Source organism: Netta rufina (genome assembly GCF_964035555.1).
Source record: "Netta rufina genome assembly, chromosome: 26".
NCBI lineage: Eukaryota > Metazoa > Chordata > Aves > Anseriformes > Anatidae > Netta > Netta rufina.
Window position 1 is genome coordinate 6,585,998 of NC_140150.1, and position 13,377 is coordinate 6,599,374.

The 13,377-nt window shown below is 48.9% G+C and overlaps 1 protein-coding gene across 2 annotated transcripts; it reads left to right on the forward strand.

The window, feature by feature from the left end:
- Positions 1-1,601: 1,601 nt before the first annotated feature.
- Positions 1,602-10,592, forward strand: PI16 (peptidase inhibitor 16). 2 transcript variants are annotated; one of them, XM_084301806.1, is made up of 6 exons: positions 1,602-1,936; positions 4,426-4,644; positions 5,292-5,401; positions 6,212-6,300; positions 7,091-8,824; positions 9,212-10,592. In XM_084301806.1, exons 1-6 carry the CDS (start codon positions 1,781-1,783, stop codon positions 9,349-9,351), a joined length of 2,448 nt encoding a protein of 815 aa, XP_084157932.1. In that variant the 5' UTR covers positions 1,602-1,780; the 3' UTR covers positions 9,352-10,592. The 2 variants fall into 2 exon arrangements, with proteins under 2 accessions (XP_084157932.1, XP_084157933.1); XM_084301807.1 differs by having other exon boundaries at positions 9,215-10,592.
- The last annotated feature ends 2,785 nt before the right edge of the window (positions 10,593-13,377 follow it).

A 13,377-nucleotide genomic window follows, 5' to 3' on the forward strand; every position in this document is an offset into this window, starting at 1 on the left:
TTGAGTGAGCAGCAGGAAATCTGCATTCCTCCTGCACTTACCTAATGCTGTCTGGACATGAGCTTGTCAGCTCCAGGGTGGGGCTTGGACCATGTGCTGCTAATCTCCATGTTTCAGATGCTGGCTTCAAAAAGAGCTGTTGGGGCAGATTGGGAAGTTGGAAATTATCTCCCCATGAGCCACATGCCCTGGTTGTGACTCTTCCAGGCCTGTTTTCTCGGAGAGCACTGTGTCCCCCGATTTTTTTATTCCTTGTTGCTATGCTATCTTCAATAAGGCCTAATTAGGATTCTATAGAGCCAGGGACTACTTGCTGCTTGGCTCTTTATCTCTGCGTCACTTGGAGACATCAGCAAGTTCATTGGCGTCTTAGCACTGCCTTGTTCCTCATAGGCAGGTCATAGTGAGCTCACTGGTAGGAGAGGGGATCTAGTGTTGTTCCTTTCTAGCTGTTTCTCCAGGTCTCCAGAGATGCAGCTGCTGAGATGTCTTTTGATGGAGACAGGTTTGCCTTTTTGCCTTGACCCAGACTCCAGGCCTGTAGTTGACCTTAGTGATAAATATGAACCTCTCATTTGAAGCCTCAGACCCTTCTTGCAGAAATTGTTGGGCTACTGAGAGCATGGTAAACTCTGGACCTAATGAAGGAGAAGGTAATGCACAGAGGTAAGAAATCTGGGGGGGCAGTAGGAGAGCAATTGTTGCAAGAGAGGTGATCAGAGTGGTGCAAAGTGGGAGGGGAGGAGCAGGGGGAGAGGCAGAGCAGACTGTGTGATTAACTTGGCTCTGCTAGCTAGGGCTGCCCACTCACTGATCCTTTCTAATAGCCTGTGATCCCCAAAGGCAGATCCAGGAGCAGAGCTGGAGTGACTGCACAATCGCAGATGGGGAGGAAAAGGTGGCAGGCGTGTGGGATGGTTTCTGCCAGACAGTCCCCAAGGCAAGCAGTGTGGCATGCAATTCAAGACACCTCAGCCCGAGCCCGCCAGGTGTCTGGCTAGGGATGGAGCAGTCTGTCCCTGCAGAGAAAATGGTCTAGTATTCCAGCCAGACCTGGAGCCTGCTAACTCCTCTTCTGGGGGCAATTTCAGCTTTGCATCCTGTTCTTCCTTCCCTCATCTTCCTGATGGCGTGGGGAAGGGTCATCAACTCTCTGCTACCCTCTGCCTTCCTAATGGGCTGGGAGAACCTAGGGGCTGTTTTCCAGCTACCTGCTGCTTTCCCGTGGCATGATCAGTGTACAGGTGCAGGGACTGGACAAGGTGGGTCTGACTCCCAGCCTGGTTACAGCACTGGGGTTACAGTACTGCAAACCATTCTCAGCAGTTGCATCTTGTTGCCTTTTCTAGAAATGTCTGTGCCCCAGTGACAGGGGAAGACCCTTGTGTAAAATGGAGCTTTGCATTTATTTGCTAGTTGCTTGGGAATTATTGCAGTTTAGGAGAAAACATGGAAAAGGAACCCTATAACTGATGATTAAAGCAACGTCTAAGATTTGGAGTAGCAGAGGCTTGGATGAAAACGCCAGTGCAGGGAATTACGATTCATGCACAGGGTCTGTCTCAGGGAGTGGACCCTGCGAGCTCATTGGCACTAGATACTGCTGCTTCTCTATCAAGTTTGATATGTGAGATGGGTGTGTTCCATGTGGCTCTGAAATCCTCCTCTAATAAATACATTTCCTCCCCAGTCTTCAAGCTGTTGGGTGTTCCTTGCTTTTGGGAGGTGCTTTAAATCTGACTGCCAGAGCTGTGGGCTGCTAAGAGCAGAAGCTGGCTGCATGATGTTGAGCACAGGTCTTCCTCCTGTTTTCCTGTTGCTCACTGCACTGGAGCTAAGCTGGTCTCTGACTGATGAAGAAAAGAGGATAATCTTGGATGGGCATAATAAATACCGCTCCCAGGTCTCTCCTCCTGCTATGGATATGCTGAAGATGGTAAGTGGCTTTTATTGTGAGGGGGATTTCAGAGGGAGTTTATGTAGTGCAAGCTTGAATCTTAATGCTAGCAGGGATTTGGGAGGCAGAGCAATTATTGTGTGGGTTTGCAATTTGGTATTAATGTAGGGGTTCCCTAAATTGCCTCTAAAAGATGAATTTCCTTTCACTTAGAGAGTTGACTTTGATGATTTTTGGAAGCTCACGAGTGTGATCTGAGTCCCCTGATGCTCTGTGAGAGCAATGCAGCTTTCACAAGGAGCTGGAGCTCCTTGTGATGGATAGGAAAGGCAAATGCTTGCACTGAGACCTTGCAATAAGTGGGGCCCTGCAGCTGGAGGAGGAATTCTGCTCCACCACCTGCGTGAAGTGTCACCTAGTGTGCTTTATTTGTCTTTGCAGGTGATTGGGGTTTAATTTATGAGAGGGAATGTCAAATTCAAGCATGACTACCAGGTCAGTTTGGGCTCCATCACACTCCTACTTCCTACCGTGACCTATGCGTGATGACATGGAGGTGAAGGATCTCCCATTTTTCTGTAAGAAACTGAGTCGGGTGCCCACCAATGCTTGTGGCTTCAGTGGAAGCAAAAATGACGTCTTGAGCTGGTGCTGGTTTTTGTCTTATTTGGCCCCTTTATCCTGTACCCAGTTATTTTCCTTGCTGTTTACAACACATGCAGAGGAGCAAGAGAGCTGTTCATTACAGCTATTTGGGGTGTTGTGCTCTTTTGGTCACAGTGTAGTCAGAGGAGACCTTCTTATCTGGCCTTGAAGTTGCACCACTTGAATTAAATGTTCATGACCTGGTAAGTGGGAGCTTGCTGAGCAAATGAAGAAAGAGGCGATGTTAAGGCATAGTGGGGGCCTAACAAGAGACTTTGGGTTCAGAGGGTGTGAAAACCCTAAGCACCACAATTTCCATGGACACCCACCACAGCAAGGCACAGAAAAAAAATCAGGAAGTACGGGCTTTGGAGCCAAACTCTTAGGGAAAGCATGAGGGAAACGATATCTCAAGTACCTAAAATGTGAGTCAAGGTCCTTAAGTTGGTGGCAATTCTGATCTGGTGAGTGCTGCTGCTGGCTGTAGGAGTGATGGCAGATCACATGCTTTGAGATGCTGCCCTCTGCAAGGCTGTGTTGTCTCTTAGTTTAATACAAATTGCTTAAACACAAGACCTACTGACACTGCAGAGCAGAAGGCTTTCTTTGAAGCACAACAAATGTTTATCATAAAGCAGCCCTAACGATTTCTTATTAAAGGCTTTCTATGTAAGAACCATTCTTGCCTTCCTCCCTGGGACTTCGCTTGTGCTGTGTTTGTCTTTGAGGTCACCTGCTGCTGTGGCACCATGCCTGACTGATGTCACCCTGTGTTTCTGTTTGGGACATGAGTCTTGTTGCTGTGGAAGTAGTTAGGCACTGGGGGGATTCCTAGCCTAAAGGCACTTTTTAAAAAAATGAGGCAAATCCTGCAGGTGTGAGCCTGCTGTTTATGGAACCCAGCTCTGTGCCAGAGGAAGATGGGTGTGCATTTCCCCAGCAGGGTTCCAAGCCATCACTCTCAGCCTGGCTTGGGGCCATGAGGCAAGGTCAACTAGCTCTCTGTGCCCCCACCCGGATATTTTAGTGTTTCCTTCACCTACAGCGCTACTGCTTGGGGGCCTGTCCGTGTCCCCTCGACACCCCAGTGGCAATGCCTTGTAACAGAGCTGTGCTCTGTCCCCCTCTAGAATCCAGCTCTGACTCCAGCCAGGAAGGTCCCATTGAGGACCTGTTGTTTGTTGGCTGCCTTCCAACCTGCTGCAGAAGCAAAGCTGCTGTCACCATCAAATGGTGTTAGGATAGTCCAAGCAGTTGTGGTGTAGGGTTCCTCATATGCCTTTCTGCAAGGCATAGCAGTATGGTCACTAGGGCCTGGGGACTCAGCTGGCAGTGGGGCCACTGCTGCTCCCTGTGCTGGAAGGGCTCTTGGTAGGCAGGCAGCTGCTGCGTTTTGGATCCAGGGGAACTGATGATGTCTTTTAGGAGCATGTACTCCCAGGAACTGTGCAGCTGCCAGGGGAGATGTGTTCTGCTCTTCTCCCATCCCCACCCTGGTGAGAAGGATGTCCCCTGTTCTCTTCCTGTGTGACCCAGTGTGAGCGTCCTCCCTTCCTCCATTTTCACTGCTTCTTCATTGCTTTTCCACACTGAGTTGAGGATGCTGATGTTATGGGTGCTCCAAGCAAGGTTGTGAGAATTATGCTCAGCACTGACCTACCTGTTTGTAAGTTGCGGTTTGTTTTGTGCTGAGATAGACTGAGGAGCTCCCATCTCCTGAGGACTTCTCAGAGTGCACTCAGGGATACCCATGTATTGAGTAGCAATTTTAGTTTTACTCATAAATGGAGAAATTGCAACTAGGGAGCCCAGGAGCACATGTCCTTGTGTGTGTTGGAGAGCCCAATGTCCCTCTCTGTATGCTGACACTGAGGTCCTTTCAGAGTTGGGACACAGAGCTGGAGGCCTTTGCCCAAGCCTATGCGGAGAAATGCATCTGGGACCACAACAAGGAGAGGGGCCGACGGGGAGAAAACCTCTTTGCTATGGCTCCGACACTGGATCTGGAATTTGCTGTGGACGACTGGAACGGGGAAGAGAAATACTATAACCTGACGACTTCCGTGTGTGTCCCTGGGCAGATGTGTGGTCACTACACCCAGGTACTGGCCTGCTGGGGCAGAGGGAGAGGGTTGTCAGGAAAGGAGCTGTACCAGAGCCCTGGGTCCTCTCAGAGTCTTTGCAAAGAGATGGGGAACTAATGCTGGGCACCAGGTAGGAATCACTGATACAGGGGAATCTGGGCATGGTGCCAACCATAACCAGCATTTTAGATAAGACCTCTCTTTAAAAAGTGCTCTGCACCCCTTTTCAGCTACACAGCAGAGCCAGGTGCTGGCTTGTCTTAGGCAGACAAGAGATGTGAGTGTGTCTTTGTAGCTTGGGTGGATGGGTGAGAGTGGAGAAGAGCATAGATGGTGGTGGTATAAATATCAGGATGGATCTGTGGAGGTCCCCAGGACCAGAACAGAGGTAGTGATGCTCTACTTGGGTGAAGTATAGGGTAGAAAAGCTGTGGCACTTGGTTATGTGGGCTGTGGCCCTACGTTGGGAATGTGGTCCAGACAGATGCAAGTAGCAGGATTCTGAATGTGAAAGCAACACGGGCATGTGGGATCTGGGGCACACACTGAGACATGGGGGGTGTTGGTGTGATGACGGAGCAGCCTTCAAGGCCAGAGGATGGGTTGCCAACAGGGCGTTTGCCTTCATCCAATCACCTCACCTTCACCCCTGGTCTTTGTCTTAGGTGGTTTGGGCAAACACACATCGTATTGGCTGTGGGGCAAAGTTTTGTGAGAAGATTGATGGAATCGAAACAGAGGACATGTACCTGCTTGTTTGCAACTACTATCCTCCGTAAGTCCTATGCCTTGTATGACTTGGTTCATTTTGATCGGCCTTCTGCAAGGAAATGCCCTTCCTTCCATCCCTATGAGACAGCAGGAAAAGCTTTTGGTGTTGCTCAGAAATGCAAGCAAGGCAATTTCAAGAAAGGCCTTTATTGTCTTGGATTGGTCACTAAGGAAGGAAGGGTTGTCTGTTGATCCTTGCCCATGAGGACTACTGAGGTCTGGTTCAGCTCCTGCCACAGTTCAGGGAGGGAACTCCCCCAGAGTGCTGCCCACGGTTGATGTCACAGTAACTAAGGATACAAACATTACCTACCTGCTCTGTGCCTTGTTCTTCCCCAATAGCAGCAGCAATGGCCTGGGAAGGGGTCAGGAAGCATGTATTGTACCAGCAGGATGGGTTGCACATGGGAGGAGAGGTGGGTACCTGCTTGTGAAACCCTGGGGCTAGCCTTGGAGACCACTCACTTGGAGATGGAGAGCAACAGCGGACCTTCTTAGGGGTGTTTAGTAGAGGGGAGATAAAATCATGTGTCCAAATGTCCAACAACTGCTCTTTTCTAGGTGGTAGTGAAGGACCTGGTCCATGGAACTTTCTTCCCTGGTTTTAGTCACCCTAGGGTCAGGCCACTGAGTAAATGGCATTGAAAGTGTGTGGCAGGAGACAAAGACCTGATTTTTTTTAATTTTTATTTTTTAACATTAATTCTGAGTTTTGTCATGGCTGGGATATTCCAGTTGAATCAAACCTCCCTCTTTGGGGTTGGCATTTACCCTCTTTCCTTACACTTTTTTTCTTGGTGTCTTCTGCGTCCAGGGGTAATGTGAAAGGCCGAAAGCCATACAAAGAAGGACCCTCTTGCTCACAGTGTCCCGAGGGTAGAGTGTGTGTCAAGTCCTTGTGTGGTAAGTGAAGTAAAGCAGTGTATGTGCCTTGACAGGCTATTGGGACAGAGACCCCTGGGTTGGGGTCCAAACTCTGAACCTGGACCAGCAGCTCCAGGCCTGGACTGTGAGGCATCACATGGGATAGAAGCCCTTGAGACTGGTCAGCTGTCACTAGATGAGGATTGGACACAGACCTCATAACCCCCTTAGCTAGGAGTTGTTGCCTCATCCCCAAGGGGCAGAAGGTTGTGTGAGGGAGATGAGATGTCTCCAGGTTGGGACCTCAAGAGTGGGAGATGGCCCAGAGTGACCTAAGCTTGCAGATGACACCAAGCTGGAGTGAAGTGTTGATCTGCTGGAGGATAGGAAGGCCCTGCAGAGGGACCTGGACAGTATGGGTTGATGAGCAAAGGCCAGTGGGGTGAGGTTCAACATGGCTAAGTGCTGGGTCTTGTGGCACTTTGGCCACAACAACCCCATGCAGCACTACACGCTTGGGGCAGAGTGGCTCAGAAGCTGTGCAGAGCAAAAGGACCTAGGGGTACTGATTGATGTTTGCTTGAACATGAGCCAGCAGTGTGCCCAAGAAGGCCAACGGCATCCTGGCTTGTATCAGGAATAGTGCAGCCAGCAGGACCAGGGAGGTGATCACCCCCTTGTATTCTGCTCTGGTGAGGCCGCTCCTTGAGTGGTAAACCAAACCTCTGTGTTTGGTTTTAGGCCCCTCAGTACAAGGACATAGAGGCCTGGACAGCAACGGGTCAGTTGACCCTAGTGCTAACCCATGGTGTTTTTCATCTCTTACCAGAATCCACTGTAGAAGAGACCACTCCAACTTCTGTGACAACATCCACCACAACCACACCAGAACCTACCATAACATCACCCACCATGGCCACAGCGAAGCCAGAACTCATAACCATACCCCCAACCCAGACACAAGTACCCACCACATCCATGGCAAAGCCAAAATCTACTGTGCCAGAACCCACCATAGCTACAGGCAAGCCAAAGCCCATCACACAAACAACTGCCATGCCAAAACCTAACACAACCACTATGGCCAAGCCAGCACCCACCACGCCAAAATCCCCCACCACTACCATTATGCCGTCACCCACCATGCCACAACCCACCACAACCACCACTACAGCCAAGTCAGCACCCACCACACCAAAACCCACCACAAACACCACTACGGCTAAGCCAGCACCCACCACCACGCCACAAACCATCAGAAGCACCACTATGGCTAAGCCAGCACCCACCACAACTACCAGCACGGCCAAGGCAGCATCCACAACATCTAAACCCACAATGACTGTAGCCAAGACAGTACCCACCACGCCAGGGCCCACTGCCAAGGCTAAGCCAGTGCCCACCACGCCAAGGCCCACCACCAAGGCTAAGCCAGCACCCACCATGCCAAAATCCACCACAAACACCACTACAGCTAAGCCAGCACCCACCACCAGACCACAATCCACCACAACCACCACTATGGCTAAGCCAGCACCCACCATGCTACAACCCACCACAACTGCCACTATGGCCAAGGCAGCACCCACCACATCAAAACCCGCAATGACTACAACTAAGACAGTGCCCACCACACCAAGGCCCAGCACCACTGTGGCTAAGCCAGCACCCACCACGCCAAAACCCACCACAAACACCACTACAGTTAAGCCATCACCAAGCATGCCACAACCCACCACAACTACCACAAGGACCATGACAGCACCCACCATGTCAAAAACAACAACCACTATAGCCAAGTCAGCACCCACCATGCCAAAACCCACTACAACATCTACAGCTAAGCCAGCACCCACAATGCCAAAACCCACCACAACCACCACTGTGGCTAAGCCATCACCAACCATGCCACAACCCACCACAACTACCACTATGGCCAAGTCAGCACCTACCATGCCAAAACCCACCACCACTATGGCCAAGCCAGCACCCACCCCAACTATGGCCAAGACAAAACCTTTTACAGCCAAGCCAGCAACCGTCTCACCAACATTTACCACCATTTTATCCAAGCCAACACACACTTACACAACTTCAACAAAGCAAAATCTCACCACCTCAACAGCAAAGATGCTAACAAAAACTGAAACAGAAAGACCCAACCCAACTGAGGCAACTGGGCTCACACTTTCCTTTGAGCCCACATTAGATGGGGATTATAAAATATTTCCAGATGTAGAGTTAGACACTGGAGAGCCCATTGGCTTAAGTACAGAGGATCCTACCTTATTAGAAAGTATTGGCACAGCCTTCAGCCCCAAATCAGTCCCAGAGACAAATAAAGGTGTGAAAGGGGATGGAGGAAATAAATTATCCTTCTTTTCCAGTCCACCTCCATCCTTCAGCAAAATTATTCCAGAGATCAAGTTAGATTTCAATAAAACTGAGCATATAACCTCCTCAAAGTCAGTGGTCTTCAGTCCTGAAGAACCTACCTTCTTGCGTTTGACATCATCTTCCAAAGAAAAGGGTCAGAGCCCTGCTTTCCAGTCCTCCTTCTCAGGTAAAGTAATTGTGGAGTCTGTCCTGGCATGGACATGTAGATGTTGAATGATCCCCAAGCAGCATGGGGCATGGCTTGGGAGGAACCAGTATCAGACTGGTCCTCTGGATCCTCATTTCATGTGTGGTACCAACCCTTTTCCTCACTCTTTCCCCTAACACTGAAAAGGGGCAGATTGGATGTCTGGTTCATGAAGCATGGTTTTGTTTACAGCGTGCTCCTCGCTAACACCCACCAGCTTTCCCTTGCCTTTGCTGGATCTGTGCACTTCTGTCCCTTGCACCTCAGGGTGTCTTGGTGCACATCACTGAAGGACCTGCATGAATTGGAGCTTCTCTTTTGCTCAGATCTTTCCCTCTAACTCCTGTTTTTCTATTGTTCTGCCAGCAGATACTCTAGCCATTGAAGAATGGGAGACAAACTCAGACCAGAAAAGCATGGATCAGCCCACAGCTGGAGCCCCCAGTACCTGCTGGGGCCTTTCACTCTTCCTACTCAGTGTCATCCTGATGGGCCTTTTGCTTTGAACAGTCTTTCTCAGCTGTCCCTGCACCAGTCACCAAGCCTTTCTTCAGCACTGGTTGTCCCACAACCCTGGTAGACTTGGGAGACACTGTGGACAGTTCAGGTTGACACACTCACTTACACTGACTGGCTAACGCACTCCAGCTCTGATGTGCCAAGGGCAACTGTCCATCCCATGGGTACTCAGTCCCCTTCTGAGGAGGCCCAAGGGCAGGAGGGGGTCTGCCATAACACTGGTGAACCTGGACACCAATGCTTTGCCTTTCTTCCCAGACATCCTGGGCTTCTGGTTTGTTTCCAAACAGGAAATGGTAAGGTCTCTCATCCCCCTGTGCAGCTGGCAGGTCCTGCTGCACCGTGTCTCCAGGGAAAGCAGAATGCCTTGGAAACCAGAATGGCAATGAGACATGGTTGTTGGCTTTGGTGTTTGTCTGTAGACAATGCATGGTTGATGGGTTTGATGTCTGCCTACCAGAAAGAGTTTCTAACAAAAATGCTCTTTTTTCCTCTCGATGTGCCTGTTTGTCTCAAATTTGGACGTATCACCTCTTCCTTCCTTTTCCAAAAGAGTGGCTTTTTTTTTTTCTTTCTTTTTTTTTTTTTCTTTTCTACAGAAGAGGATTTATATTTTCTTCCTGCTTCTGGTATAGCTATGGCCAGTACCCTATGTACTCCTTTCTCCTTCTCACATCTGCAACCTTTGCTTGCTTCCTCATTTCATGTACCCATTCCACAGTTACTCCATTGGCATGGCTTTATTTTACCCATGTGCCTGCACAGAAGAAAATCCTTCAGCTCTAGAGTGGAGTTACTGGCTTATTCATACAGCTTTCTTCTGCATGGCTTCCTTCTTTGCATAACTTAAGCGTACGATGTATTTGAAATTAGATACAGATAACATGTATTTTGTGAATGGTGGAACCTGGTCCAGAAGAAAACAAAATAATCAGGTGTGCTGGTACAATTTCAGCTTGAGAGAGCCAATTGAATGATGTTAGAGGTTACCAATGGTTCCAGGCCTTGTTGCAGGATGGTATTCATTCTCTGGAGCACTGTGTGTTTTATCCCTCCATGTTTCTGCTCTGTTCACCTGAAGATTCCCAGTAAGGTGGGTTAAATAAGTGACAAGTTTTACAGACCAGCAGAAGGGACTAGAAGATCCAGTCCCTTCTTTGGTTTCTTAATAGATGAGTGAGGTGGAGAAAGACCTTAAGTCCAATATTTGTCTATCCCCCCCAGAATGCTGTGTCCCGTGCAGCCGCAGAGCATGCACTGAATAAATCTTGTTCTGAAAGTCTGCTGTGGGGCATGCACTGTCTTTCTGGGGTATCCAAGACCAGCTTATATCTGTAAAACAATCTTGCTTGTGTGTTTAAGTAGAACTCCTAAAACACATTGTAGCTCCTGGGGAATGCTGAATGGTTTTTTTTTTTGACTTTCCAAAAGCATCTGGGTGCTGGTTTCTGTAAGGTTGCAATTTTATGTTTTTAAGCCTTTGTAAAGGCAGCAGAAGGAGGAGATTTAGCATGACATAGGAAATATTCCCCTAGCTCCCAGATGAGTGCAGAGCAAACAAAATTGTCCCCAACAGGAATTTTTGAGCAAGGAAAGTAAGAGGAAGAGAGCTCAGAGAAGAACAAACAAACAAAAACCAAAAACCTAGGGCTAGAGTGCTTCTGGTTCTGCATTTAGAGAGGCCCAACAGTCAGCATCGTCCCACCCCCAAACACACACTGTTTCATCTTTTCAGTAAAGAAAAAATGTAAATGTAAGTGTCCTCCCCTGCTTTTTCCCCAGACTTTGCATTTCTGCAGTGTTTTCACTGCAGAACATCACCCAGCCACAAAGAGCATGTGAAGAATGGAGTCCTTATTGTGAGGAGTAAACCTGCTGCACAGGAGCAGTGGTGACACTGGACCTTTGCATTTTGCTTTTCCCTATTCTTGCACCCCTGCCTTGCCTGGTGAGGCTGCCCTGCAGTTCTGTGTTACACCTCTTCCTGCAGTCCTGGTTCAGGAGCCCAGCAGCACCAGATCCCTTACAAGAAACCAGCTGCCTGTGGGGTGTTTTTAGATCATGGTCACCATTAGCCCTGCTGAACGGTGGCCAGCAGATGGGAGTGGGAGAGTCACCACGGAGAACTGAGCAAATTCAACCTCACTGCACAGCCCTCTGGAGAGTCTAGTGCTCAATTTAATCACAAGCATCAGATGTAGTTAAGAATCAGATTAGAAATAGCCTCCTGCTCAGGTGCCATGGTTTTTGCATGGTCTTGTTGCAGGCTGAGCTTTTGCAAGCTCCTGTGGAGCTGCTTCTGGCAGAAAAAAAATCCAGCGTGGGTCTGGATGGTCACTAGACCAATGATGTACAGCCAGAGTGGCTGCTGTTCACCTGTTGTAAGGAGCTGCAGCCTCACGAAGGGTAAGGCAGAGACAGAGCATTTCAGGCCTGTAACGTTTTTTCCATTTGGGTAAAGGAGAGTGCAGCATTAATTACCAACTAACAATTAAAAGAGCAGAAAAGCATTTCACTTTCCAGCAAAATCAAGACATTTGGTCAACACCTGTGGGTTTTTTTTTGCAAAGCTGGGTACCTCACAGTCTCCTGCCTTGGGATCCATTATGGAACTGGACCTAACAGTGATGCTGGCATGTGTCTATACAAATAATTCTACAATTTAAGTATTTTATCATGGTTTTGAGGCTGCTGATCTCTATAGAGTTTTGTTTTCATTAAGGTTTTGACTTCTGTAATCATGCAGTTGTGCAAGGACCTATTTATAGAGTTCTTTCTAACAAAAAAATTCAAAAACAGGCGGAAAATTCCCTTTCTTCTTCCCCATGTTCCCTAACTGAGACCTGCCAGCAAGGGGATTTGGAATGGTTTGGTTTAATCCCAAACTAGGAGGATGTAGGGAAGGAAAGAAGGTGACTGTATGGTAAAGGTGGGCCAGGGTTATGGTGGGGTATGCCAGAAAAAGATGCAAAACATTCAAGGGAGACTTGCTGCATTTCCACCCCATTTCTGGGGTTGATATGAAGGATGCTCTAGCATCTAGGTGAATTGGTGGGAGATTCCAGGGTAGGCAGGGAAGGAGCCAATCACCTGTCAAAGATGCTGCTGGTGCTTGGCAGCACCACAGTCCCACAGTTGTGTGTGGCAGAAGTGGCAGGTTTGTATACGGGTATCCTTTCAATGGTGAAGAGGGCTATGCTAGAAAAGGACTGTGCTTCATGTTCTTGCTGTCTGGCCTCCCCATGTGACCAAAGTCCTTGGGGACAATGTAGGTATTTTAGGGTGGCAGATGGCATTTGCCTTGACAACTGAAGGAAAACAGCAGCTACCAGGTCATAGTGGAGCCTGCTGAGGGTGGCCAGGCCCTGCTTATGGACAACTTGCCATCATTCATTCACAACACCTCTAAAGGATGCCCCATGACACTGGGTTGATGTTTTTGATGTTTGTCTGACCATGGGCTACATGGCAGCAGGCTATGAGGAGGCAGGAAACAAATTCCTGTGCCGTGGGGGCCCATCACCATGGCAACACAGCACCACAGTTTTCCATCCCACAGGCTCTGACATATAGCCTCAGAATGCTTTAAGGCATTTAACCATCAGTTTTGGCCAGTTGGGTTGAAATCAGGGGATTTGTGGTGTTTATAAGACCTGGGTGCTGCATGAACCCCACCTGCAGATTTCCCTGAAGCCCCAGGACCTGTGTTCCAGTGGATGTACTCACTGCAGGCTGGGGGAGAGAAGGTCATCTGGATTCAGCTCCTGAAGCTCCTCTGAAGATGGTGAATTAGAAGGGTGGGGGGGCAGCATATGTGCTGTCCTCAGGAATTTACAGTATGGGCCATGACACCAGCTATGAAATGGCCACTGCCCTGCCAGTGTGGTGGGGACCTCAGTTTATGGATAATTGGTATATCTGGAAATCTGTATTAGATTTACAAATGTGCTTATAACAGTGGCTGTACAAAGCAGAGAGGAGCCCAGCTACAGCCCCAGAGCTTTGCAGTGGGA

Excerpts from the sequence above, each read along its gene's own strand:
- PI16 (XM_084301806.1), top strand. The coding sequence starts at position 1,781 with ATGATGTTGAGCACAGGTCTTCCTCCTGTTTTCCTGTTGCTCACTGCA. Across the intron at positions 1,937-4,425 it reads CTATGGATATGCTGAAGATG|AGTTGGGACACAGAGCTGGA; the intron begins GTAAGTGGCTTT and ends AGGTCCTTTCAG. Across the intron at positions 6,301-7,090 it reads GTGTGTCAAGTCCTTGTGTG|AATCCACTGTAGAAGAGACC; the intron begins GTAAGTGAAGTA and ends ATCTCTTACCAG.